The following is a 26583-nucleotide window of genomic DNA, read 5'->3' as shown; positions in this document are numbered from 1 at the left end:
TGTCCGTCACTGCTGTTTGATCACAACCTAAAAGAGAGAAGGGGAGAGGTGTTTTCTCTTCCTCTTCCCCTGCTTTGAAAGAGAAGCAGGAGGAGAAAGGCAAGCTTTTTGAAACTCACAGCAATCATCTCTGGCTTGGTAAAGTGTTTGTCAAGTGGAGAGGATTCAGATTTAATATCTGGGCTTATATTTTCTCAAAACAGTCACTGCGATGTTAAAACGACTTCTAAAAACACAAACTGCAGGTTCATTGCACAGGTTCATGCGTTCAAGCTTTTATTTTGTATTAATCTTGCAGAATCATATTCAGGTGATCAATATTACATTGTCATACAATAAAAACACAGCCATCTCATCAAAACTGATCTAACAAAGGCATATAGATAAAAAAAATCTAAACATTAGACATAAAAAAGCTAAATCACAGTTTATTTCATAAAGACACTCAAAGGATTTAGGCAACCCAAACCATGTCATATCTGTACGTGTTAAGAAATACATTATTATGCCCATTACAATACAAAAATAACAAAATAACCCCAAAACATGCACAGTGGTTTGAGCAATGGCACATTGTTGATTTTAATATCATAGATTTACACAAACAAGAGAGTGAAAGTTAAAGCAAAATGGCATATTTGAGTCAGAATTGCAAAATGTTTGTAACAAAACAAAATTATTAAATATATTTTTTCCTTTTATTTACAAAAAAAGCTACTACCCTAATCTTTTCCACTCATAAATGCCCATTAACCTTCTGTCAGTGACTATTAATCAGTGTATGATATATTCTGTACATGCAGTATGCTTCACAGCTTTGTATTTCAGTTTCAGTCAACAAACATGATATATTTTTCTGCTCTTGTGCTGAGCTACTATACCACATCCTCCATTATCCATTAGTTTTGTGAGACTTACACACTTTCCTCTCTCCTTATTGGCATGTTTCCTGTCTCCATTTTCCTACCTTCCCTAAAACCTGCATTTTCTTCTCATTATTCAACTATTTTTTCTCATTCTTCTTCTTCATCCCGTGGACCCATAACTCCCATGAATTCACCTGTGTCCAGTCTGCTCTGTTTCCTCTCAGCTGCGTCACAAAAGCCTCTCTCCTGCTGTTCGCTTTGCTCTGGCTCATCTACCTCTTGGGGATGATCTTCTAGCTCTGAATCTGAGTCATAACCATATGACTGTCTACGGCCTGTCTCATGGTGGTCACCCAGCTCTGAATCAGAGTCATAGCCCATCTCGGATGTCAATTCTGATTGTAAGAGGTGCACCTGGTCACCTCTGGGATTTACAGAGTGTTCCTCTGCTGCTGACTCCCTCTCATATGTCTGTTCATCTATACTATGCTGATATATTTGTTTCTGCCTCTTCCCTGGTCTGAGTTCAGGAGACCCTTGTCCTCTCTCCTCCAGCTCGTGTTGGTCCACCGAGGGGCTGTACTGGCTCCTTCTGTACAAACTCTCCTCATCCTCCTCCTGACATGAGCTTCCAGGGACACTCTCGCCATCAGACTGGGAGAGGCGGAGGCTGGGCAGGCCTGGGGGCTTCTGGGAAAGATCAAACGGCTCCTCTTGGCTGAAGTGGGTGAGGAGGCCCATAGGGGTGGACAGGCAGAATCGTCCTCTTTGCCTAAACACTGAAGTCAGAGAAATAAGTAATTATATTAAGCAATTTTTGCACGTAACCTGCATTTAACATCTGCAATATGTGCATCCTTACATCTTTCATCCAGCCCTCTGTCCATGACGCCGTGTTTGACCTTCATGTGTCTGGTGAGGTTCCCCTTCAGGGTGAACTTGCTCGGACAATAAAGGCATTTGAAGGGTTTGCTGTCTGAGTGGAGATGCATGTGGCCCATTAGGTTGTGCATCCTGTTGAACTCCTTCCCACAAAGCTGAAAGACAAGGAAGAGAGAGGTGTAAGGTAAGTTGTCATTAGCCAGATAAGAGATCTATTTTTCATCATCACATTTCAGAGGCTGATCATCTGTTTTGTATCACATATCACATCTCAATCTGAAACATAAGATAAGTGAGCAAAAAGTACAAATTTTTCTTTTGAATTGCATGCAAGTACTTAAAAATAAAGTAAATATACTAAGTAGTAAATGTACTTAGTTACTTTGCACCACTGGCTGCAGTGAACACTATTTGAGGAAACAAAAACAATAGGCCAAAACCATCCACCTCTTATTTTTCTTTCTCTGCCAAAACCCCTTTGTTAGATGACCAATTTTTAAAGAATGCCGAGTTGTAGAGCTACACATAATCATGAATGAATGTGCAGGCCTTCAGATATACATAGACACACACGCCCTTTCTCCCTCCTTCTATCCTTGTTTTCCTCTTTTCCTTTTTTCTTTGTTTTCCCCCCTCTCTCCCTCCCTGACACACACACAAGAAAAACAGAAAGCGAGAGAGAGAAAGGAAGCAACATCGAGACAGGGCCAGGAGGAGAACAGGGAAGGGCAACTCCTGCGCTGTCCTTCCTCTGCATTCTTTTTTATTAGGGTGGTCCTTTCCTTCAGGAGGAGAGAGGGACTGTAAACTGTCCAAGAGGACCGTGAGAAAACAGGAAGCTCCCTCCAGCAGCAGAGAAAGCGAGATGAAATCTATTTGAGGGCCCTGTTCTCCGGGGAGGCTGGGGGGCCATTGTTAGAGAGGCAGTTTGTGCGGCGATATCCTTCCTATGGACAAGGAGGGTCCTACTGCCAAAAGCCTCTCTGCTATCTGGTCATCGTCTCAGTCCTCGTACCAAACACCAAGGTCAAAATAGACACTCTAGAAAAGTGGGGAAATCCTTTATTTGCAGAGGCCACTAAATATTACAGGTTTGGTTTTTGGCGGTGGTTAAATACGCTTTGCATTTAGTCAAGGTAGCGCGTGAAGTCTTGATGCCTTTACCCAAACACCTTACCATAAAAGGAGTGGATATTAAAGAGTAGTTAGCCATTTAACGAAATACAGCTATTCCCTTTCTCTGCTGAGAGTGAGATGAGAAGATCAATACCACTCTCATGCCGTATATGAAGCAAGAGCTGACAGACAGTTAGCTTAGCTTAGCACAAAGGCTGGAAACAGTGGGAAAGAGCTATCCGCCCGACTAAAATCTGCAACATAACCACCAGTAATACCACATTGTATGACTTTTACAATTTGGTTTTTGTACGGATAAAACAATTCAAATATAATAAGTTCATTAATAAGCTTTAGAGGTACAGATTTTGTTACTTTTAGACAGAGGCAGGATAGCTATTTCTCCATTTGCTATGCTAAGCTAACTGGCTGCTCTAGCTTCATAATTTGCCAACATGTCCTGCAAATTTACTCACAAAATTCATCGTTAGTAACTTCCCTTTTTGATCTGACACTCCTGTCGCCAGGAAAAACTCCAAAACTGTTACAAACAACAGTTGAAAAATATTTTTTTAAGTTTTATACTGTGACAGTATTTATGTGACAGACAGTCAGGGTTCAAATAGGTTTAGGCTTAAAAGCAACTTGGTTTAGTGAAACATTGTGGTTTTGGTTGCAATTACTACCTTGTTATGGTTGACTTTGTTGTTATGGTTACAATAAACATTTGGTTAAGGTTATGGTACAATTGCAACTATAGTTAAAAGAAAGTCACGTTGACTGCTGGTAAGAAACTCCGAACAAATGTTAAAGTATGTATGTTTTGTTGGTCCATCCATCCACCCCAATCTCGTTCGTTCTATAATAACATCACCTGTCTTCTTTCTTTACAGCAGACAGGTGATGAGTTATACTTATTACAGCGACTAGAGGGCTTTGTCACTTTAACATATGTTGTTTTGGGGCAAAGACTTTTTTGTGAGGACAGGACACGAGAGCAGTAGCCTGATGATCTTCTCATCTAACTCTCAACAGGACAGCAAATAAAAGTATTTCCCAAAGTGTTAAATAACTCCGTTAATCAGTGAACAAAAGAGGAATTGAGGGCCGAAACACAACCCAAAGAGCCACATTTGATGTGTTAAATTTGACCAACCTTGCATTTATAGGGCTTGATGTCTGAGTGGACAATCATGTGAGCCTTGAGAGTCTGTTTTTGGACAAAACTCTTGAAGCACATGTGGCACTGGTAGGCCCGTATGTTGGTGTGGATGAGGACATGGCGCTTCATGTTGGCCAACAGGGTGAACTCACGACCACAGATGCGACACTTGTGCTCCTTCACCCCCTGAAGAACGAGAGAATGTGGAAGTAGCGGTGTGAGAAATGTGGTCAACAGACGAGTCTGTTTGCTGCTTAACATTCTGGTTAACTGATATTTCTTTTACTATCTTCATTTAAGTGTCCAAAGATACCAAATATGTCTCTTTTAGGAAATGGATATAAAATGATACTGAGACATCAAAAATCAATTTGAAGAAAACCAGCCATGAAAGCATGAAGTCTTGGGTTTGAATCATTCAGTTGTATGCTTCAAAAAAGACTTTGGACAATACTTGTTCATACATAATCCCGTGTTGAATCAGATTGTTTTTCCAAATTTAAAGCAACTGAAGAGGAAAACTGATGTTAAGGGGTAAAAATAGCTTCAGGAGACAGAATTTAGGGGGATATTGCTTTGAGACAGCTGCCAAAACAACCTGTTAGGCTAGTGTCCAAACACTTCCAGCCACCCTTCCAAGGATTAATGGAAATGTCTTGATGTGACAGCAAAATTGATAACTTTGCTTAATGCCAAAAATCCATGCTTTTGCTTCCAATCCCTGTCAAAAAAAACCAATGCTGTGTCTTTTGTCTTTGTCCTTTGAATTACACCTACTTTGTGAGTGAGCGTGTGCTGTTTCAGGTGGTGTGACTGGATGAACTCCATCCCACACTCACTGCAGATGTACGGTCTGATGTCTTTGTGTTTCATCATGTGGTTCTGAAGCTGGCTCGGGTACTGGAAAGTCTTCTGGCACTCTGAACACCTGCAGGAACAACAGGTAGGCTATACAGTAACCTCTTAAATAGAGAACTGAAATGTTAAAGCAGTAGTTCAACATTTTGGGAAATGTACTTGATCGCTTTCTTACAGAGAATTAAATGAGAAGATCAATAACACTCTAATGTCTGTATGGTAAGTTACAGATAGCAACCAGTTAGCTTAGCTCAGTACAAAGACTGGAAACAAGGGGAAACTAGCTTGGTTAGTTTTTTCTACTGATTAAACAAATCTAATATAACATTTTAATTAGTGAGCTTTAGAGGACAGCTGTCTTCTTTATGCAATGCTAAGCTAACTGGTTGCAAGCTGGAGCTTCATATTTAGCTTACAGATATGAGAATGGTATCAATCATCTCATCAAACTCTCAACAAGAAAATGAATAAGGGTATTTCCCAAAATGTCAAACTACTGTTTTAACAGCACAATCATTAGATATTTCAGCAAAGGGAAGAACTGTTTTTGTGCTCACCTGTACAGGGTGGGGCCGCGGTGGGCGGTCAGGTGCCTCTTCAGCTGGGCCAGCGTGGGGAAATCCAGACCACACTCTACGCATACGTTCTCCTGGCCTTTCTCGTGCTTCAGCTCATGGGCACGAAGCTCACTGGGGTACGCAAAGCCTCTGCCGCAGACGCTGCAGCTGGAGGAGCAGATAACACATGGGAGAGATTAAGATAAAAAGAGGACAGTCAAAAATAAAAAGCACACACAAAAAAAAATCTGTTGCGAAACATACATACCTGTATGGCTTCACATCACTGTGCTGCATCATGTGTCTCTTCAAGTGGCTGGTCTGAGTGAAGGCCTTGTGGCACACTTGGCACTTGTGGGGCCTCATGCCCTGGTGGGTGAGCAGGTGTGTGTGCAGGTGACTTAGCTGCTTAAACAGCTTCCCACACAGGTGGCACCCATGTGGCTTTATGCCATTGTGCCCCAGGATGTGCGTGACCAGGTTGTACTTGGAGGTGTAGGACTTCTCACACATACGACACTTCCATCTCTTCTGGTCTCCTCCCACGTCTACATAATAACTGTCATCAACGTGGACGTTGAGACCAAGCTTTTCAGCGTTGGTTGTCCCACCCCGAGGAGGTCCATCTCTGCCGCGATGCCTGGGGTGGAGATCCTCTCTTGGGTAGAAAGGTCCAGGGGAGAGGTGCATGACAGGGCCGGGCATGAAGAAGGGGTATGGGAGGAGGCTGTGGTGGAGAGATGGGAAGTAGGGAGGGTGGAGGAGTAGAGGAGAGGGAGGCCAAACAGGGGAAGGACTGAGAGGTTCCTGTTTTACCTGCACAGGTAGATTCATACCTGGTGATCTGTGATGAAGCTGCAGTCTGTTTAGTTCAATCATACCAGGGATGGGCTTAGAGGATGGGGAAGGAATGGGGCGAAGTGGGAGTGAAAAGGTGATGTGGGAGAGGTCCACCGTCTTCTTACTGCTGCTTTCTTCAGCCTCCTCTGCTCCTCTGTCAGGGGATTCACCTCCCTGGGCGTCCATTTTAGAGGGAGTTCTTTTGCGTTTTTGGGATCCTTCCTTTTGGGTATAACCGGAGCCAAGCATGGGAAAGAAAGCAGGTGGGCTAAAAGCCCTGTAGGTGTCTCTGGTGGGAGATATTCTGGGGTATCTGGGAGGGGAGAGTTTTGGGGGCTTAATGTAGAGCGGAGGTGGGCTTAGGTAGAAACTGTTCTGAGATGCCTGTCTTAGCTCATCTCTGAGAGGAGGACTTCGTGCTGGTGAGAAAGTCCCTCTGCCGGTTTCCATCTTCTTTCTGTGTTAGAAAGAGTAAAAAAGAAAGGGTTCATTTTCTGTAGTTAGTGGAGTGGTGGAAGATTCTCTGCCTAAAAAAATAGCTCCATAGATTTTACACATCAAAGTCTATTTACAGGTTTTGGGGAGTAGTACTGCATATGTGAAAGAGGGGGCTTTGTGAAATGGGATAAAAAAAAATTACGTTGTCATATGTACTGTATATATGGTCCATGTATGTCTTACCCTTGCTTATAGTTGTGATGTCCATATAAGTAACCATATCTTATACCTCATCTGACTGCATCAACAAGATGTTAAAACCTGTTTTTAAAAAGTCTGAATCAATAACATTGTTGTTTTTATGTTGATGATGGAGGTAGCTAACAAATGAGTAATCTTGTTTCCTACTCATCTCTGCTGAAAGTTGCACATGCACAGCTACCGGTACATCCGGTACAGATCGGGCACCAACACCCGCTCCCTCTGTATATAAACTTCTCCTTCTAAGGTACAAAAACACAATGATTCTTATTTTCAGGTAACTATAAACTAACAAAAACATACACACTGGACCATTGATGCATAAGCAGCATTTTTCTGGTGACAATGGAGCTTGTTTTAACTGTTTCATATATAGGTAGTGTAGTCCCAACCTTTGGGTCGGACCTCCTCCAAGAGTCAGAAGAGAAATTTGTGTGATGTTAAAATTAAATGAAAGCTTTCACTTTTTGTGAAATACTGGATCCTTTTACCTCTTTGGGCCTCTTTCAGTTATTCAAATTAAACCTCCTGAGATCTCAAAAGGGGAAACATCTCTTTGGTAGAACTGCTTAAAACTCAGACAAGGGTCCCCTTTTTGGACACTTTAACAATACTTTGTATTTTATAAGCTCATCATATGTCTTTTAATATAAAATCTTAATCTGAAAATAAATTGGTAATATACCTGTTAAATAAATGTAGTGGGGTAAAAAGTACAATATCTCCCATCCCCTGTGGAGTAATTTGGAAATGGAAATACTGTATGGAAGTACGAGTATCTCAAATTGTACTTGAATACAGTACTTGAGTAAATAAACCTAGTTACTTTCCACCTTTGCTTAATTACACTTATTGCCCTGCAGAACAGACATTTCACAGTCATGTATAGAAAAAATTGACAAATGTACCTGCATACAATGCTTCTGTGTCTGGTTTCTATTTATGATTTGAAACTGTTTCTGTGGAAGGACTGTACACATACAGTAGGTTGTCAACACCCACACACTTTAGTGTTCAACCTGAAACCTTTCACTTCTTCCTTTCTCACAGATCTCCTCCTCTCCTGAAATTAGGAAGTTAACTGTGAAATGTTCACCTCTACCTCCCGCACACTTTTCGCTTCTCCATGTATTTTTTTTCTCTGCTCTGTTCATCTTTTTTTTGCACTGATAGCCAGGAAGAACTTCCTCTTTTCTCCTCCACTATGTGGTGTTTTTAATCTGTACCTCCGTACCTCCGTGTGGAACCTGAGTCTGAGTTTGATTAAATGACTGATCATCATAAAACTCTGATATGTTAAGATGTCATATAGCTACAAATAACATTTCCACTGTTGTTTTCACAGTATGCATAGATTACTATAGATGATGGTCATTGGTGAAAAGATGATCATACTCATGAGGGGAACTGTCTTACTTCTGCATGACGTCCAAATTGTGCTTAGCAATGTTGTACATATCAATTCTATTCCTGTAAATAGCTCGGTGCTTATCAATCAGAAACTATTCAGATCCATTTAACATGACCACAAGTTCTACTTTGTTGGCTGTTAGATGTTACATTTCTTTTGGCTGTTCTAGATGCAGCAACTACTCTTCCATTATAATAGTTCATGGAAAACACATATTAGACATATTACCATCTACAAGATTATTTTCACTGTCCATTAATCAGCAGATTATTTTCTCAAATGATCTTTTCATCATTTGATCAAAAATGTCAGAAAAATGCCCATTACTATTTCCTAAAACCCAAGGGGACTTTTTAAAATGTCTTGTTTTGTCTGACTATTTACTAGTTTACAATCACATAAATTAAAGAAAAGCAGCAAATTAGGATCATTTAGAAGCTGGAACGATGGAATATTTTGGTGTTTTTGTTTGAAAAACGTCTTAAAGAATTAGTTACCAGAATAGTTTGTTTTCTGTGGATTGACTGATCAATAAATCAACTACTTCAGCTCTTAACATATACATCCAGATCCACATACATGCACACAGTATGACTGAAGGATCTCTAAGTCATTGTTTAAAAGACAACAAGTTCATTCAACAAGAAATCAGTGCAGGGACTTTAGATACATTTACAAAATCTAATTTATATAATTCACAGTGTTGTTTTGTTTGTTCAAAAACAACTTACAAATAGTGCAACACACTCTTCAGAAACAGGGAACGTCACTCCATATCAATAAATAATGGAAATACACATTACCAAGACACAAGTATTTGGATGTGAATGTATAGAAAACATAAACCACATGCAGAATACATGAAGAATATTTTTCCGCCTCTTCCCAACAATTTCAGATGCATAGTGAAACATTCAATGTTTCCCTTTCAGCCAGTTTGTATTTTTATCCTCACTGTGCAGAGACCCCAGCTCGTACATTGCCACACCATGCATTCCAAACAATCCATTAAAACCGAAGCCCCTCCTCAAATGCCAGTCAGTGCCATGTAAGTGTGTGTTTGTGTGAGGCTGCAGAGAAGTCTGTGTGTGGAACTTACCAGTTGAGTGTAGCAGAGTGTGTTTTCTGTGATGCTGTGGCTGAAGTGTTGCTTGCGGCTGCTTCTGTTGTACCTGTACCTGCGTTCTCTCCCTCCTGCTCGCACTGCAACTCTCCTGACAATGAGCCGCCCGTCCACGGATAGCATTTGAAGTGACTTAAGAAAGAGAACAGGAACAATCACTTTGTTCTCATTTTTCAGATGAGTACCTTCGGAGAGAAGGAAGGAAGGGAGGGGAGAGGAAGTCAACAAGCCTAGTGCCTTCCTGCAGAAAAATAAGGAAACACTAGATAGACATCTCTATTTCTCTATGAAATAGGGATTTGCACAGCTTTTGGGGGAACGCAGACAGGCAAGATCTGAAGAAAACAATGCAGTTTGAATGTTTAACAGCTGTGAAGTGACATGCTGCCGATGATTACAGCCTTTCTCTTTATACAGCTCAAAGAAATGCATGTTAAGAATGACTTATTTCATATCTTTTATGTGTCTAGAAGGGATATGACAACACTTTAAGTTTGTGAACAACACTAAAAGTACTTCAGGTTTTTTAGGTTCTAGCAGATAGTCGGTCAGTTTGGTGCATAGTCTGTTGCACAATAACCTAAACACTTGTATAATATAATGCAATCCAGCAGAAAAGCCATGCAACAAACACTACCTCTATGAGACATTCATCATTTCAGTCATTTTTTATTTGCATTTTGCATTTTAAAGAAGAACTGTTTTTATTTATTTTATTGGGTTGCACAACATCAACATCGGTATTCTTGTTATTTTGTCCACCTCCTGCAAAAGCATGACAGAGGAAAACAGTAACAGACAAAACAAAATGAATGCATGAATAGATTAAATGTGTCAACACAGCCACTAGGAGGCAAGAGTGGCCCATTGTTTGAGGGACAATCCAGTTTACATGACTTTAGGACACTAACTTGTCTTCATATGGTGACTCCAGTTATGTTTTATGATCTGTCTGTGGGTGTGAAATCTAACTAAACCAATGTCAGTCCACGTCTGAATGTCCTAGTAGAAGTTAGTGAACAAAAGATGCTGTTATAAACTTGTTTTTAATTGAGATGAGGTGGCATTTTGTAGATGAGGAGGGAGCTGCAGTAATTGAGCTCATATCATTGAAACAGTGAGACCGTCTTTTATGGGTTGTGGCCGATCATTAGCTTTGTTAATTAGCTCATGAGACCGATCAACCTCAGACCTGGACGATGTGTGCATCAATTCCTGTTAGGAATTAAGGATTTTATTAATAGAAAGGCAAATTTGTAGGTGTGAGTGTGTGTGTGTGTGTGTGTGTGTGTGTCTGTGTGTACATCCTTTCATCATCGCTATGTTTGTTTACAAACATCCAGTCTGCAAAAAACTCTGTGTAAAGCACTTCTGAACCAACATTGCCGCTCAGCAGGCCGAGGTTCAGAAATAAACTTCTTCTCATGGCCTTTGAATGTGACCTTTTCTTACTTTCTGTCCTGATAAAGATACTTGCTAAAGTAGAAAATCCTTAAAATGTATTTCCTTTTTTTTTAATAAAAGCAGAACAAAGTTGTACTACACTCGTACCCACTCATGCTCTGAATAATTTTATCTCCCCATTCTCCTCTTGACCTCGCTGATTTTCCTGTCATCTCTAACATGCACGGTCACGCACAACGAGCCCTTCTATAATGATTCTCAATAGCAAGAAGCAAAGCTGGCCACAGAACTGGCTAGCCCTTTGACCCGGCCTGCCCAGTGGTCAGCTTCATCTCCGGAGGCGACAGTAACTAAAACGGGCTCATTAAAGGTCGCTAAGTGGTTTTGGGGTTTCTGTGTCACTCTCAAAAGAAGCTCTGGAAGTATATAAGACATTTCAGAGGTACCCAGAACAGAAGAAGCATCTGGAAGCATCTGAAAAGAACGCTTGAAGTCTAACTGTTCATCAAGAAATTAAGCAACAAGTGAGTTTTTTTTGGCAGATTTCAGTCTAATCTTAAATTGTTTTTTGTGCATGTTTGTGTACTAACTAGTTTCTTTCTCTCAGCAGAAATGACTGGAGCTGCAGTGTCCATGTGCCTACTTTTTCTCTTGTCTGTATGTTCAGCGTGTTACATCTCTAACTGTCCTATTGGTGGGAAGAGGTCCATCATGGATGCGCCACTGCGCAAGGTGAGCTGCTTATGCAACTACTTCACTACCGTCTGAGACGAAATAAACTCAAATATTTTATAGCCTAAATTCACACAGCACAAATTTGTCTCCTCCTAACACCTTTGATTCAGATAAAGAGAAACACAAAATATTTGACAGAGACAAAATGGAAGGACGGACAGATATACGCTAGTTTATTAAAAACATCCATAGAAATAACAAAATGCAAAATGACATTAAATAAACAGTTGGCTACATGTCAAAGAATCTTCTTCAAAAATGTGAATCAATCTCAACAATTGCACATAAAAGATTTTTTGGCCAAAACTCTCATCCTTGAACAGAACAAATAATAATAACAATCAGAAATTCACTTCAGAAAGCTTAAGCAATAAATATGTTCTACACGATACTGCATTTACATGATGTTACTTTTCTAAACTGCAATAGTAATCAATAGTTTTCTCCTCCAGTGCATGTCGTGTGGCCCTGGAGACAGGGGCCGCTGCTTTGGCCCCAGTATCTGCTGTGGGGAGGGCCTTGGTTGCCTGCTGGGCACCCCAGAAACAGCCCACTGTGTGGAGGAGAACTACCTGCTCACCCCCTGCCAGGCCGGAGGTAGACCCTGTGGATCAGAGGGAGGACGCTGCGCTGCTTCAGGACTCTGCTGTGATGCAGGTCAGGAATTACAGAAGTATTCAGATTCTTTACTTAAGTAAAAGTAGCAATACCGCAAAATACTCCCTTAGAAACACAAGTCCTGCATTCAAAACTGTACTTAAGTCAAATAGTGGAATTATGAGCAAATGTACCTAGTATAAGTATGACGTAAAAGTACTCAATATGCATGCTCTGTCACAGTTCTATTATAATATATTTTACCACTGGACAATAATTACTGCATTGCATTACTTTGTAGACAGAATTTTAATGCTTTAGTTGACTGAAGTGCATCTGATTTTAGTTATTTCATGTACTATTGGGTGGTTTAATATACAAATACATCATATTATGTATGCTCATTATAGTTGTCTAAAAATGTAATCTGTGTAGTAACTAAATACATTTATCAGAGTAAAAGGTACACTGTTACCCTCTAAAATGTAGGGAGAAAAAGTAGAAAGTAGTATGAAATTTAAATATTCAAGTAAAGTACAAATACCACAGAACTGTACTTAAGTGCAGTGCTTGAGTAAATGTAGTTATTTACTTTTTTACCACTGCATACTGTATATCTTTATATTCTATTACAAGCTTTGATTGAGCTGAATGGGACAAATCACCACTTCTGTGGCACAAGAATGCTGGTTTTGATTCCAACTCCTTATGTTTACATAACTTTTAATATATTATTTTATGAACACTGTCAGAATAAGAGTTTTCTTATTTTTATAGTTGTAATATGCATTTGACCTCTTCTACTTCAGTCACTGTGAACCTTGCTTTGATCATCTGCCTTCTTTTTCTGAAAAGGGTTCAATGGTCCCAGGTCACAAAACCTGATAACAACATATTGTAAAGTGTATCCTTGCAATAACAGACAAGCATGTTCCAAGTAATAGCTCCTCCTTTATTTATCTGTGCCACAGAAAGCTGCGTCACAGACCAATCCTGCCTCATCGAGGAGGAAGGTGACGACCAAATCAGCCAATTCGAAGGCAGCGACCCCGGTGACATCATCCTCAGGCTCCTGCATCTGGCTGGTCACACTTCTCATCGAATTCACCAATGAGGTGCTCTTGACACCAAGGTCTTGTGGGAAGGTCTTGAGCTGTAGAAATTAAATGGGACTTGTAGTTGTAGTTGTATTTCTTTGTTTGTCATCATCACTCCGATTTTGCTCTTTCCTCTGGAGTACTTCTGTAGAGTGCCTTTGTCAATATATTTTTATGTATGAAAATTGGGATGAGTACTGACAGTGGTCATCCAGATAACTGCATGTTGAAATAAAGTTTTGAGAGAGTATAAAGTGTTGCTTTTTATTTTACTGACTGAAACCTCTAAAATGGTTGCAATGTGGACCTTCTACAACCTCCTAAATCCTCGAAGAACATGTCAGCATAAAGCTTATCAGGCTCTGGTTTTACATTATATTCCACTATCACTAAATGTACAAAGCCCACAGCCGTCTTTATCTTTCAGATGTTCAGCTTTGCACAATCCTGTAACAGAATCCAAAGGATTCTCACATGACGCTGTGTGTGTTTTCGTGGCAGCTCCAGTGACACAATATCACTGTTGCAACAGTTATCTTGAAGTCACCTTTGATCCATTTTTCGTTAACTTAATGCTTTAACCATAAACTCTTGTTCAGTGACAGGGGTGAACACCAAACAAATGAATTGAAGACACAGCAGATTGAAGAAAGTTAACACTCTGAAGCACTGTTGAGAGATTACTGACATTGTGCCTGATTGAATTATTTTCTTATATGTTGATCTGCTTGGTGAGAGCTCTCTTTTTTCAGGAAGCTTATCTTGAATAGTGACATCATTTGAGTGAGTACCTTTGTAATGAAACACTGTGCCTGTGAGTTCAGTGTAAACTCAAGCAGGGTTTTTATCAGCTGCAAAATTTAAATATAAATTAAATAAAGATAAAAATATATTCACAATAGTAGTAACAATAACAATAATAGCATTTAGAATGAGAAAACTGTTAATATAACATGAAAACAACCTACATTTTTTGGTATTTCAAGCATCCATAAGTGTAGCTTTATGCATTTATGTTTTAGGTGTAAATGTGTTTTTTTGTAAAAGTTTTTTTCCTTAGAAATGCTCTCTGTGCTTTCCTGTTTTAGACTAAATTAGGATAAATGTGTCCTCTGAAATGCCCTCACTGGTTGCAGGCAAAAACGTAGATTTTTCCAATGACATTCAGCAAAAAAACATCTCCAGCCTCTGTATAAGTCCATCTTATACTTTATTTTCACATAGATGCATTGAAAAAGACAAACGATGTGTAAAAGGTAATGTAGAACAAAAGATAGTTGGATAAAGGATGGAAAGAAGGAACAGAAAACGAGAGAGCAGCAACCTGACAGTGACACTGTCCAGTCAGCTGCTTTTGGGGTGCAATTAATGCATTGTCATCATATGTTAGTGAATGACAAAGGCTTTCAACATTTACTATTTTCTCCTCTACATTACCTAACTCTAGTCTAGTCACCCTGTACATCTTTTTTTTTATCTCTGTCTGTCTTTATCTGCGGTGGTGGATCATCTCTGAAGTGGGCTGGAGCTACCTTAATGGGAGACACCTATAGTTAATGATTGCCATGCTGGAGTCTGAGAGTATAAAACAGGTGGATAGCCACTTCCCACTTTACCTTCACTGCCTGTCATCATGTCTTTCACTGGAAAGTACCAGCTGGAGTCTCAGGAGAACTTTGAGCCTTTTATGAAGGCTATTGGTAAGATTTCATGAAATTTGTTTGACTGCCAGCTGTTGGAGATGTTTTTGTAATCACACAAGGTCTCGCTTGCCTAGTGATATTAATCTATAGTACTAAACTTAAAACTGTCAGGAAGGAACTGAACACTTTTTCTCAATGGCTTCTTAACTATTGTGTTTCTAGGTCTTCCTGATGAACTCATCCAGAAAGGCAAAGACATCAAGAGCATCTCTGAGATTGAAGAGACTGGGGACAACTTCAAAGTGACGGTCACTACCGGCTCAAAGGTCCTCATTAATACCTTCACCATTGGAAAGGAGGCAGAGCTAGAGACAGTTACTGGAGAGAAGGTCAAGGTAAGCAGGACCCTTAATTAACCCAAATAAAAGGCCTCGCTGACAAGCAACTTTACACAAATTGAACACTAATGTACCTGTATCCTCTTGCACACTGGGTCAGAATTATGCAATTGGCCCATAAATAAACTCATGTCATTCTGCTTTCAGGCGGTGGTTCAGCGTGAAGGCAACAAGCTGAAGGTCTCCCTGAAGGGAATTGAATCCGTCACAGAAATGGTGGATGGGAACACAATTGTCAATGTGAGTACACAAACCGCTACATAACTTTTCTAATTCAGTGTTCCAAGACCCTTACGTCAAATTTCTCATGCACTTTATTTTTTATTTTTTTCCCCAGACGATGACTCTTAGTGGCATTGTATACAAGAGGACGAGCAAACGCATGTAAATGTCTACACTTGGGATAATAAAAAGTAAAATGGCAGAATTGTCTGTGTATCTTTGGACTGAAATGGCTCTGACTGTAAAACTAAGTTTGAAAGTAATTTTAAATTGTAAACTGGTCAATAGCAGTTACAGCTGCAGTTTTTTGGTGGGGGTTCCCCAGGCTGCAGGGAGCAAGACTGATTACATAATGAGCAACAGCTGAAATCAATTGGTTCTGTACAAAAGCTGAAATTCCTCACCCCTACAACTGGCTCATGTGACTTACCCCAAGCAAAGCCTTTGCAGTGTGAGTGAAAATGCCAGTTCTGACTTTAAGCTTTATGCTGGAGCCTTGACCTGTTATGAATGTGGGTGCAGACCCACCCAATGGACAGCAGGGGGTGTCAACTTTCTATAGGGAAGTGTAATGGGCAGTGTATGAGGGAGTTGTGAGCTCAAATGTTAATTGGAGGATTAGTGCTGTAAAGGTTTCCCCCCCCAGGATTTCTTCAACTATCAGATACTCCAGTTTCTTGTGGCTTTGGGTCCAAACCCCTTTTAGGCCACCTTGTACTGATTGAAAGGTCAGACTTTCAATACTTAAGAGGGTTTTTTGGGGGGGGGGGTGACACAATACAAAGTTCCATTACAATTTTCCAAGAATTTCTCCTTGCCACTAAAACTAGTTCCTGATAGAGACTTGATTCATAAAGCCTCTAAGCCCTTAAAAGAGCTAAGGTGAACAACCATGAGTAGGGAGGACTTTAAAGGGGCTTAAGTTTCTTGAGGAGAAAATGGCAGACAAAGAGGCATGAATAACCATGAGTTAAATAAACAGGGTTTATATTTTCAAACAATAGTCTACAATTTAACAACGTTCATTACACCAATAGAAACTAAAGGCATTTTGATTTTACTGTCAACTCAAAACAAATTACAAAACCAGAATTTCAAATAAAACCTAACTGAGCATCTTATTTCATTGTCTGTAGGGAACAATTTGCCTTATTCAGGATTAAAGTAGGACTAGTAATTTATTACCTCCTGATATGCACAGTTATGCAATCTTACATTAAACCAGAACGGTTAACATTAATGTGGTTAAAGTGAATTTATTGGACATGTTTTACCTGACAGCACAGCTGAAGTACTGATGGCGCAATGAGTAACGGGTGTACAAGTGCTTGAATTGCATGGTTTAAAACTTTTTTTTTTCTCTAACTTTGACATATCTGTAGTTCCACTAGGTTTATTGAAAACAAAATGCCTAAGTTCAATGTGACATCTTTTTAATGAAAAGTGTAAAAGAAGATTGTGACTAAATGAGTAGACTTGCGCCAACACACAGTACATTAAACAATAAGGTCAATGAACTCGGCTGAGTTTATTGACCGTTGAATGACTGCAGTCCTGTGATTACTTCCTACGGTGGAAGAGATTCTTGATTCCCTCCTCCACAGACCCGGGTTCGTGCATCATGGTCATTGGTCTGTTCTTTAGAGCAGCCTCTCTCATACTGTGGTAAACATACTCGTTCTGCTTGAACATTCTCAGCTCCATCTCTGTCTGCATACGCATCGCCTGTGGAAACATCAGAAGGAGGGGAAATAAACTGTCCTTAAAATATTAGCTATAGTATACAGTAATGCTTGTAACCTGGCCAGTTTGTACCAGAGCTGTATTTAAATGTGAATACTAATCTTTATGTATTGGCCATACCACACATTATTAAAACTATCAAAATAAGTAAAGTGGCTGTGAAATGTGCCTAAAAACACATACTGGACCTTTAAATGCTCAGCAGCTGGTCTCTAACTTTGCCACTGGGTGCTCAGCAGGTCAAGTACATTGAGTTTTAAGAGTTTTTTTTTTCTAAAAACAGCTGATATTATAAAATGTATTATAGATATAGCTTTAATGGAATTGGTAATATCAGTCATTTGAACTGTATTAAAAATAAGATTAATTAAAATAACATTTTAGTAGAGCCAACCACAAACTTAATCACATCCAAATGCAGATTTATATGCAGATGCTGATTGTGATGTGTTTACCTCCAGGTCTTTGGTGATAGGATGTGTTGGGCCATGGGTGACCATGAGAATGGCATAGGCCTTGCAGACCATCCCGTGGCCAACTTCTATCAGCCCAGCTTGCCAGTGTGTCACTCCTGCTCGCATAGCAGCCATCCCGAGAACAGCATTGTTTGGGTGGTACAGTTTCCTGCCAGGGAAACAGGTTTGGTTTATTTCAGTATTTATTCAGTTTTTTACACTGAAGAAATGGAAAGAATATGATGTGCTAGATGTGCAACAGACGGCTCAGTGTCTTTGTACTCACATGTATCCATCCACCATTTTGCGGGCGTAGTCTGCAGCATCATTAAAGTACTGCAGGTAAGCTTGCACCTCACTTAATGTGCTCCACATCCTCAGAAGGTAGATGTGTGTGTCAGCCAGAATCGGCTCTGTTTTCTCTATGCATTCCTTACAGATTTTTACCACCTGAAGAGAAAAAAAACAACAACGTAAAGAGAAGATGGAGGGAAAAAACAAGTCTTGAAGTCTGTTGCGTGGTTAGAAAAACATCTTTCTTGGGCATTTTGATACAATACCTCGTGGTAGTCACCATTTAACCGGGCTTTGTCCATCTTCTCCAGCATTTGAAAGCAATAATCTGTTGCCTCTTTCACCTGCTCCTCTGAAGGCTGAGAGTTCAAGATGGGAGACATTGATACAATTTTAAGGAGGTAATTTAAATTCAAGTATTAACACACTGGTAATGAAAAACACCATGACAGTCGGTTTATTTTTAAAGACCTTATTTCTGATTTATTAGAATCTTAAGAAGACCTTTGACCTGCTGAAGGGGCCTTGTTCAAGACTTGTTTATTTTCCTAACAACAAACAAAGATTTACACTGATATATGGTTAAAATACAATTCTTAGTCATTATGGATATCATTAGACAGCCAAATGGTAACAATTTTCAGATTTGTCAGATTTCTATTGTGATAAACTCCATAAATGTAATGTAATGTAATGTAATTTTCTGCAGATAGTCCCTGACACATTCTTTTTATAACTTCTGACCAACACGTACATCTAGATAGAAGTGACTCAAGTTTCACAGATTAAGATAATGTCAAGCCGTGTCATTTAAGGCCATGGAATTATCTCACTTTTTATGTTGTTTCATACATTAATTTACACATCTCAGAGTATTAAATAAAAAAATTGTAATCAGTTTGGTATTGGTTTTAAAAATGATACATTTAAAATATAAAATGTACATAATTTTTATGTAAACTATATAATATAACAAAAATACATACGATAATATAATGATGTATTGTAAAACATTTAAAAATATTTACGGCCTTGAAGTCATTTCACTTATTGAGTAAATGTTAATTTTCTCTACATCACTGTTTCTATAATGCATGTGCGAATGTACACACATGCAATCTGTTGGGAGTTATCTTTGCTTAAAATAGTCACTGTGGCTCTGCTTCTCATGTTTCCTGTCTGTCCTTATCAGCCATGTCAGTAGTGCATGTAGGGAGAGGGTTTGGCCCTTTCTGCCTTGTGCAGTACAAAATATTTTCTCTTGCTTCATGAAAAGCAGAAGTCAGCACAGACGAACCTTGACTCCTTCTTCTTCCTTTCCCCCCAACTTCAAGTCATCTTTGATGCCGTTCTTGCAGTGATGGCATGTGCAGTCAAAGAAGTACTGTGTTTTCAGCAGTCTTCGTCTCTCTTCTGACAAATTCAAAAAGTCAACATATGCGACAGTCAGCTCCTCTCCCTCTTCGATCTTGCCTAGAGAACGCAGCTCAATCCTGAGGAGGAGAAACACAGTTAAATGTGGACTTGTCTAATTCATTTAATCTTTCATTTATAGTTTTTGATTGATGGTGAAACCCCGTTCCAAAGTGTTTCTTTCAGTTCATTCAATCGAAGGATTGAAGGGGTGGATATGAATGAATGTCAAAGAGATAATTTCACACTTAAGCAAATATTTAATTCATTCATTTTGTGAATGAAACACTTTTATTAATGTAAATGTTAACAAGTTAACTATAAAGTGGCAGAATATTTTATACATGTCAGGACCATTTTTAGTAGATATTTCATTTGTTCAGTTAATTTAAGTTTTCCCAATTGGATCTTTGTAAATTTGGGATTCCTTTCCACGTTTAACAAATGTGTGAGAAACCTATCCACATGTAGTAAAAACAAAAAAGGTAATAAAAGTCTTGAATGTGAAATAATGATGGATATTTAACTTAAAAAAAAAAAAGAATGCTTACACTGAAATATTGCTTCTGTCATGTTTTATCCTGGTGTTACATGGTGTTAGAGGTGAACTAATATGAGTGAAAGTTAAATGAGAGAAGCTACTAATACACTCTTACACATCAATCTGTATTGGCATGGTGGACAGACACACAGTGCGATCATACATGGACAAACACACACAAAGTGAAAATCCAGCAGCATGTAAGCCAAACTTTGTGTGGACATGACAAGCAGTTAGATGTGTGTGGTTGAGAAATTAGATTTTGGCAGGTAAAGAAAAATGTAAAGAAAAACCCATAGCAGCCTTTTGTTATACTCAATAAAGGTTAGAGCATTCAACTAGCATGTTTACTTGTGTGAAGAGTCACATCAAGCCTATAGTGCACTACAAAGACGTTTATGTTCTACGATGGATGGAGTAGGAGAGAGGATGGAAGTTATGTGTAATGTTGATAAAGCTTTTGATATTATAGTCTCAATGGTGCTCCAATAAATAACACTTAAAAGGGCTTAGGTTGAGGTAACGCACCTCCGTTGAGAATGAAACATAGTATTCACAGCCGATTGACTGAAAGACAAACAGGAAGCAGTTTTACACCATACCTGACACACACACTTACACACACATAATCACACAATACATAACAGCACATAAACACACACACACAAACTCAGAAAACATCAAGCATTTTACATTTTTAATCACATTAAAACCATCACTGAAGAGTACGTTTATCTAAAGTTTTTATTTGTGTTTTTTTTTACTCACTTTCCATGGTTGAGGATCACCGTGCAGTTTGGCCAGCAGTCATGATTCACTAGACACAAATTTGGGAAAAGTCCAACTCCTACTGCCTGAAGGCCCCTCTGGTCACTCACAGTAAAACCGTTACAGTTAACCTAGGAGAAAGAGGGGGCATATTCATGTGAACACAGAGCTATCTCAGAGAGATAGTCACAAGGCAAATCGGATAAGATAAAACAGGGTATGAAAGTTTTGTTTGCCAAAATTTGAACAGCAGAGGCAGTAGATCTTAAAATTCACTACCCTTGGTAGGTTGATTAAAGGTTCATTTGGGCAGTTCTTACGAAATCATATATCAGATATCCTTTCACATATCACCTGAGTACTTCATGTTCACCAGGGTGTCACTATTCACTGGTAAACACTTCAAATGATCTGCACTGCAAGTTCCATAAACTCCACTGTTGTTATAGCTGCCTGGACATGTTGTTAAGCACAACATTTCAAAGATAAATAATGTGACTATTTAACATTTATCATTAACCTGGTACACTGTGTGCCAGCTGTTCATCAAGTTTAGTAAGGTAAATGGCAAAACCTGTGTCGTAAACTCAGGCATGTTCCTTCATGTCTAAGTTAACTACTGGTATTTACAGCTTTGTTTTGCTTTGCTGATGGTAAACATGAAAATATTTGATTTTACGAGTTGACAGGGATGCCTGAACACATTCATTTTGGTCTGATGCCAGTTACGCTGTGGAAAAAATGCCCCGATTTCACAGTTTTAGTCACACAATAGGAAATGTGAGATGGCCAACAAAGGCATAACACATGCAACTCACCACTCCAAACATATGTGAGATGACGTCAATTGTGTGCTGCTTGCTGTTACGTGGCCAATAGTCAAGGAAGTTGTGTATGTCCACTTTGAACTCCTTCAGCTCATCCTCTTGCATGTCAGCAATGTGGTCCTCCAGTTCCTCCAGTGAGGTCAGCTGCATGTCAGACACCACGCTCCCCTCCTTGTCAAGACGCCACATGATGCGGGCCACCAAACTGACAACAGAAAAGAACAGTGAAGACAGACGACTTCAAGGGTCAAAAGAAAATTTGATACGCATTATCTCAGGACTTACAGTAGTTGAAGAACTTACAGTGACACTAACTGTCTGTATTTACAGAACATACATGCCTGTGTTTTTGTGTTAAGAATAATGAAGACAAAACTGATGCAACTTAGAAATAAACATTACACATACAAGATAAAAAAAAAAATATTTCCCTAGTAACTCACTTGATTAAATGTGGCTCTATACATTCATGAAAATCCAGACTGCACCAAACCAGTCTCTTTTTTTTCTGATTTAGTAGGATGGATTACCAATAGTGGACTGTAGAAAGCACCCCATATAGAGAAAAACTAAAAGTCTTTACGTGTGTTTCATTAACAAAAAGAATCTAAAACCAAGTATCATGTAACACCTTTCTATCACTCCCTACTTCCATTTCCTTCTACTTACCGGATGTTCTCATTCGGTACTTTGCCATAAGCTTTGATGGCAGCACATTCTTGCTTGTGTTCAGCCCAGCCGGCCCGCTGGCAGGTTCGGTCACAATAATGAGCAAATTTGCACTGGCCGCACCTCTGTAGCTTCTCTTGTCTGCGGAAACAGCTGTGGCAAATACGCTCTGCTAGACTGCAGAAGGAGAAAGATATTACGATCCATAAATTACAGCACATGCATATTGTAGATATAATAGTCTAAGAGACCATCTTAAAGACAATCTTTCAAATGTGCATTAAGTTAATTCTTTCCTTCACATATCATGACAAAATATTCTCAACTCAATGTTCCCATACAGTCTCACACTTTTCATCAGTGAATTGAAGTTGTTTGAAAGAGCTAGTCTGTTGTAAACAGTAGACAGTAGGCAGTCAATTCTGACCTGTCATGTTATTTGAAAACACATTTTAAAATATTCAGTATTACCCCTACAATTTCTTGGATTTTACACCCTGTAATGTTGCCATACAGAACAATTTCTGTATGTCATTTTCAAGATATTGTCAAAAGATCCCTTAAATGTCATAATGTCATTATTATCCAAAAGATACACATTTGTTCTATCAAATTTTTCACAATTACAGTTTTAACAGGGGGACTTTTGCTTCTGATTGTTCCAGATGAGGTTATTGTCATTTAGTCTTATGAGGATGAGCTGTCTGCAACAAAGGCACAGTTGTTATGACAAAGTAACATATAGTAAGAATACAGCATTGTTATTATCAGACCACAGTAAAATCAAACTCTATGGTCTTCCATATCTGGAAAACATACAATATTGTAGATAAATTCTAAATCTAGAAAAAAAGACAGAAAACATATTGTTCAACAGCCCAGATATCCCCATAATGATCACATCTGAACACATCCCCCCGCCACTGAGTGTCCACATCCACAATTTCCATCATTACTGTACCTGTCAAACACAACAGCTGAGAGACTGGGCTCAGAAAAAATTACATCTCCTGCCCAAAACTCCTTGGTAGCCTTCAGACCCCTCCCCTTTCCAGGTGAGTCAAATATTGCCACGTTCTCCATGGTAGCTGCACTGGTTCCTGAGATTTCTGGTGAGCGGTAGAACAGATGAATGAAGAGTGTTTCAGTGGTAGGGAGAAACTAAATACAGGGATAGGGTAGTTGAGGAACTTGTAGACCAATCTGTGCCCTCTGTGTTCTTCAGTGACAACTGCACATTCCACACCAGAGGTACTAAAATAGCCGTCCATCTCTTGAACTGTACCACCAGACAAAAAAATGGGTTAGTGGTTATTGTCTCATTAGTCCACTGAGAAACAAAATATCTTGAATATCTTGTCACTTAAACTATCAAACCTGTCTGAAAGTAACACAACTGAAACTCATGTTGCTCTCTCAAAAACAAAGAGGTTTATTTAAAGTTGTGGTCACTGCTTTTTGTCCTGTTAACTGGCAGAAATTCCCCCACTCCCAACCATGAATTGGTAGGTGCCCGGTCCCTAAGGGTTATTTTTGGCCATCAGTTGCTGCTGTCTATCAGTAGTCTGTGGTGACGCTGGACAGCTGCGAGAAGTTTGACAGAAACAGAGCTGATCTATCTCACTGCCTCTACCCTTTTCTGGTGCTTTCTCTAACTTACTTTCTCTCTTTTTGTGAATGCAAAATAAGTTATGACATAACAGAACATCATAACTTTCACACACTGTAGGGAAACCATTGGGTCCCCACAAGGTAAGTCAGACCCCACAACATGAGTGGGCCACCAGATTTGGGTCCCCACAGTGTGCTACAAAGAAGGATGGACAAACATAAATACATAATGCATATACACACTAAACATCCCTCATACACTTTTATTCACACCTTTTCTGCTTGGCATGTTTGACAGTGTTTCACAGACCAAGTATTAGAGATTAGCGTAAATCCTTTCAGATACAGAATCATATTCATATATTTAAAAATGAATGCAGTTTCATTTATAGATTGTTTGTAGTACAATGATGTAGTACAATGTACAATGAACAGAAGAACTGAAATAAATAGCAAAAGCAACAGGTTTGGAATAATTGAAATGTATTTAATTGGGCTACAAATTGATTCTTACATTTAGAAAAATAAAAAAACACAAAACATGAAAATCGACACACACAATTCTGATGAATAAATCTGCCTTGATAACAAAATAACAAATAACAGGCAATGAGGCCTTCAGACAGAGATTTATAAAGACTCATAGACATTTATTAGTCCACTGAGAAACAAAATATCTTGAATATCTTGTCACTTAAACTATCAAACCTGTCTGAAAGTAACAAAACTGAAACTCATGTTGCTCTCTCAAAAAAAAGAGGTTTATTTAAAGTTTAGCTACTGTATGTTTTTACTTCATGTATATTTGTTCTTAACTCTTTCTACTTAAAATAAGCAAGAGAGTCAGATGCAATAATTAACTTTTTTTAAAGTTTAAAAAAAATTCTGACTCATATTAATATCACACTTCAAAGAAGTCGAGGTGTTTCCCTGACAGGAAATTGTTGTCCAGAAGCAGCTTCATCAGTTTGGCTGCAGATTCCTGGCAGGGTAACAGATGGTGATTGGAACCTGTTAATCTCCGAATATCAACCTGCATATCTGTGTCCATAGGACCTGAGGGAAACCAGAAGGATTAGAGGGTTTTTAAAAAAGTCATATGTTGCCTTTTGTGCTAATATATTACATGCATACTCGATTGTTAAATATGGAGATATAGTACATCCTCTCAGTTTCTTTTGTTCTGCGTTCTGGCTTCCAGGTAAGTGATTTGTTTTATGAGAAATACCAATATTTTATGTTTCTATGTTTGCATGTGCATGTATGGGGCCATTACAGGTACAATTCCAGATTTGATTCACAAGCATCACTGTACATTTTTAAGGCTAATCCAACATTTGGCCATGGGACAACATCAGAGCATTTTGGCAACACTGGCACATTTAAAGTGATCTTGATTATTATTCATTATCCGTGTTAAAAATCTATAAAATGCATACATATATTCAATACACCTTGTGTCTTAGGATTTTTGTCACAGTATTGCTTTACAATGACACAAATATTTCTGTAAATAAACTGCTAGTCAGTTACATGCCATTGTTCCAATGGCCCATTATTCTGAAACCCCAATAGTCTGATTGGATTGAAAGCCCATTTGTCCAATAGCCCATTATTCAGAAAACAAACGGTGTTGGTATTTCAAAATAATGGGTTTCAGAATAATGGGACGTCAGAACAATGGGCAATATATAAAGCTGTATGTACCTGGAGAGTAGCTGAGGACTTTGACATTTGGCTCCTCCTCAGCCAGCACCCCGAACATCATTTTTCTTGCTGCTTTGGCAGTGCAGTACAGTACCCAGGACGGTAAGGCCTGCGTTGCAAACACTGACGAGACATTCACCACGCTCCATCGCAGGCCCGGTCTACATGGAAATACCTGCAGTATTCCTGCAGTCAGTGCGAGAGCAGAGCTTACGTTGAGGGACAGATAGGAATTCACCTCATCAAGGTTGGTGAAACTCGCAAAGTGGGAAATGTCACCCAAAGAGGCTGGAAGCAGAGAGAGAAGGGATGGGTTGGTGTGAGGAAGGAGGTGGAAAGGTAATACAACAAAGAAACATTATTAACATGAGATGAAGACATGAGAGTTCAGCATACAAAATCAGCATTGAGTAGGCTACTTGGTTATAGATTTTGTGATTAAGACTCACCAGCATTGTTGATAAGAAGCACATGATCCATTTCATTTATAGCTTCCTGCCTTGCCACCCTGACTGTTTCATGCACACCCTCTCTCGTGCTCAGATCAACAGCTATGCAGTGAACCATGAGCTGCTGGTCCTTAGTCAAACTCTGCAGCTCTTCCTTCAACTCTTGCAGCATAGTGTTCGAGCGAGCCACCAGCAGGAGGACAGAGCCAGGCTTCGAAAAGTAGGACACCTGGATGACAAGATATTTGTTTGTTTGCTTGTCTTTTTATCTTATATTATTTTTTTCTACAAGTTGATCACTTACTTCTTGTGCCAGCGCCCGTCCGAATCCCCTGGAGGCTCCTGTGATGATACAGATGCCCCGGCCCAGAGTCTTGGGGTTTGTAGAATAAATGTCTTGCATCCTGTCAAATTTTCTCTGATGATCAGATGATCACAGAAAGGTGAAAAAGTGGGTCTGAAACGAGGATTGCAGTTAATGTGAAATGAGAGGACA

At 39.3% G+C, this 26583-nt stretch overlaps 5 protein-coding genes across 8 annotated transcripts; 2 read left to right on the top strand and 3 right to left on the bottom strand.

Annotated features, from left to right (window-relative positions):
* Positions 1-246: 246 nt before the first annotated feature.
* Positions 247-9685, bottom strand: znf366 (zinc finger protein 366). Its single transcript, XM_051423197.1, has 7 exons — positions 9491-9685; positions 5710-6738; positions 5442-5609; positions 4804-4954; positions 4021-4212; positions 1729-1903; positions 247-1645 (listed from the first exon to the last, which is right to left on the bottom strand). The coding sequence occupies exons 2-7, from the start codon at positions 6729-6731 to the stop codon at positions 1014-1016; spliced, it is 2340 nt and encodes a 779-aa protein (XP_051279157.1). The 5' UTR covers positions 6732-6738; positions 9491-9685; the 3' UTR covers positions 247-1013.
* Positions 9686-11346: 1661 nt separating this feature from the next.
* Positions 11347-13595, top strand: LOC127375869 (isotocin-neurophysin IT 1-like). 2 transcript variants are annotated; one of them, XM_051422220.1, is made up of 4 exons: positions 11347-11442; positions 11529-11650; positions 12106-12310; positions 13222-13595. In XM_051422220.1, exons 2-4 carry the CDS (start codon positions 11531-11533, stop codon positions 13362-13364), a joined length of 468 nt encoding a protein of 155 aa, XP_051278180.1. In that variant the 5' UTR covers positions 11347-11442; positions 11529-11530; the 3' UTR covers positions 13365-13595. The 2 variants fall into 2 exon arrangements, with proteins under 2 accessions (XP_051278180.1, XP_051278178.1); XM_051422218.1 differs by having other exon boundaries at positions 11526-11650.
* Positions 13596-14885: 1290 nt separating this feature from the next.
* LOC127376399 (fatty acid-binding protein, liver-type) lies at positions 14886-15815 on the top strand. Its single transcript, XM_051423279.1, has 4 exons — positions 14886-15047; positions 15213-15385; positions 15536-15628; positions 15726-15815. Exons 1-4 carry the CDS (start codon positions 14981-14983, stop codon positions 15774-15776), a joined length of 384 nt encoding a protein of 127 aa, XP_051279239.1. The 5' UTR covers positions 14886-14980; the 3' UTR covers positions 15777-15815.
* Positions 15816-16580: 765 nt separating this feature from the next.
* On the bottom strand, positions 16581-23537 carry smyd1b (SET and MYND domain containing 1b). 2 transcript variants are annotated; one of them, XM_051423276.1, is made up of 10 exons: positions 23282-23537; positions 22321-22497; positions 21643-21856; positions 20825-20955; positions 20585-20623; positions 19400-19595; positions 18369-18461; positions 18095-18258; positions 17809-17977; positions 16581-17335 (listed from the first exon to the last, which is right to left on the bottom strand). In XM_051423276.1, the coding sequence occupies exons 1-10, from the start codon at positions 23401-23403 to the stop codon at positions 17171-17173; spliced, it is 1470 nt and encodes a 489-aa protein (XP_051279236.1). In that variant the 5' UTR covers positions 23404-23537; the 3' UTR covers positions 16581-17170. The 2 variants fall into 2 exon arrangements, with proteins under 2 accessions (XP_051279236.1, XP_051279237.1); XM_051423277.1 differs by lacking the exon at positions 20585-20623.
* Positions 23538-24397: 860 nt separating this feature from the next.
* Positions 24398-26583, bottom strand: sprb (sepiapterin reductase b). 2 transcript variants are annotated; one of them, XM_051422437.1, is made up of 4 exons: positions 26392-26583; positions 26088-26316; positions 25639-25926; positions 24398-24987 (listed from the first exon to the last, which is right to left on the bottom strand). In XM_051422437.1, the coding sequence occupies exons 1-4, from the start codon at positions 26488-26490 to the stop codon at positions 24833-24835; spliced, it is 771 nt and encodes a 256-aa protein (XP_051278397.1). In that variant the 5' UTR covers positions 26491-26583; the 3' UTR covers positions 24398-24832. The 2 variants fall into 2 exon arrangements, with proteins under 2 accessions (XP_051278397.1, XP_051278398.1); XM_051422438.1 differs by having other exon boundaries at positions 25639-25824.

This window comes from Dicentrarchus labrax, unplaced genomic scaffold (genome assembly GCF_905237075.1).
Source record: "Dicentrarchus labrax unplaced genomic scaffold, dlabrax2021, whole genome shotgun sequence".
In the NCBI taxonomy this organism is placed as follows: domain Eukaryota; kingdom Metazoa; phylum Chordata; class Actinopteri; family Moronidae; genus Dicentrarchus; species Dicentrarchus labrax.
This window is presented reverse-complemented; position numbering and strand designations above follow the sequence as displayed.

Bases quoted from the DNA above. Each gene is read 5' to 3' on its own strand.
- LOC127376399 (XM_051423279.1), top strand. From the start codon at position 14,981: ATGTCTTTCACTGGAAAGTACCAGCTGGAGTCTCAGGAGAACTTTGAG. The intron at 15,386-15,535 runs GTAAGCAGGACC...TTCTGCTTTCAG, and splicing joins TTACTGGAGAGAAGGTCAAG to GCGGTGGTTCAGCGTGAAGG. The intron at 15,629-15,725 runs GTGAGTACACAA...TTTTTTCCCCAG, and splicing joins ATGGGAACACAATTGTCAAT to ACGATGACTCTTAGTGGCAT.
- znf366 (XM_051423197.1), bottom strand. From the start codon at position 6,731: ATGGAAACCGGCAGAGGGACTTTCTCACCAGCACGAAGTCCTCCTCTC. The intron at 5,610-5,709 runs GTATGTATGTTT...CTGCTCCTCCAG, and splicing joins AGTGATGTGAAGCCATACAG to CTGCAGCGTCTGCGGCAGAG. The intron at 4,955-5,441 runs GTGAGCACAAAA...TTGTTCCTGCAG, and splicing joins CGCGGCCCCACCCTGTACAG to GTGTTCAGAGTGCCAGAAGA.
- LOC127375869 (XM_051422220.1), top strand. From the start codon at position 11,531: ATGACTGGAGCTGCAGTGTCCATGTGCCTACTTTTTCTCTTGTCTGTA. The intron at 11,651-12,105 runs GTGAGCTGCTTA...TTTCTCCTCCAG, and splicing joins TGGATGCGCCACTGCGCAAG to TGCATGTCGTGTGGCCCTGG. The intron at 12,311-13,221 runs GTCAGGAATTAC...TCTGTGCCACAG, and splicing joins AGGACTCTGCTGTGATGCAG to AAAGCTGCGTCACAGACCAA.
- sprb (XM_051422437.1), bottom strand. From the start codon at position 26,490: ATGCAAGACATTTATTCTACAAACCCCAAGACTCTGGGCCGGGGCATC. The intron at 25,927-26,087 runs GTGAGTCTTAAT...CTCTGCTTCCAG, and splicing joins GCTTCTTATCAACAATGCTG to CCTCTTTGGGTGACATTTCC. The intron at 24,988-25,638 runs GTACATACAGCT...GGTTTCCCTCAG, and splicing joins AGTCCTCAGCTACTCTCCAG to GTCCTATGGACACAGATATG.
- smyd1b (XM_051423276.1), bottom strand. From the start codon at position 23,403: ATGGAGAACGTGGCAATATTTGACTCACCTGGAAAGGGGAGGGGTCTG. The intron at 21,857-22,320 runs GTAAGTAGAAGG...TTCTGTTGTCAG, and splicing joins GTACCGAATGAGAACATCCG to TTTGGTGGCCCGCATCATGT. The intron at 20,956-21,642 runs GTGAGTTGCATG...TCTTTCTCCTAG, and splicing joins TCTCACATATGTTTGGAGTG to GTTAACTGTAACGGTTTTAC.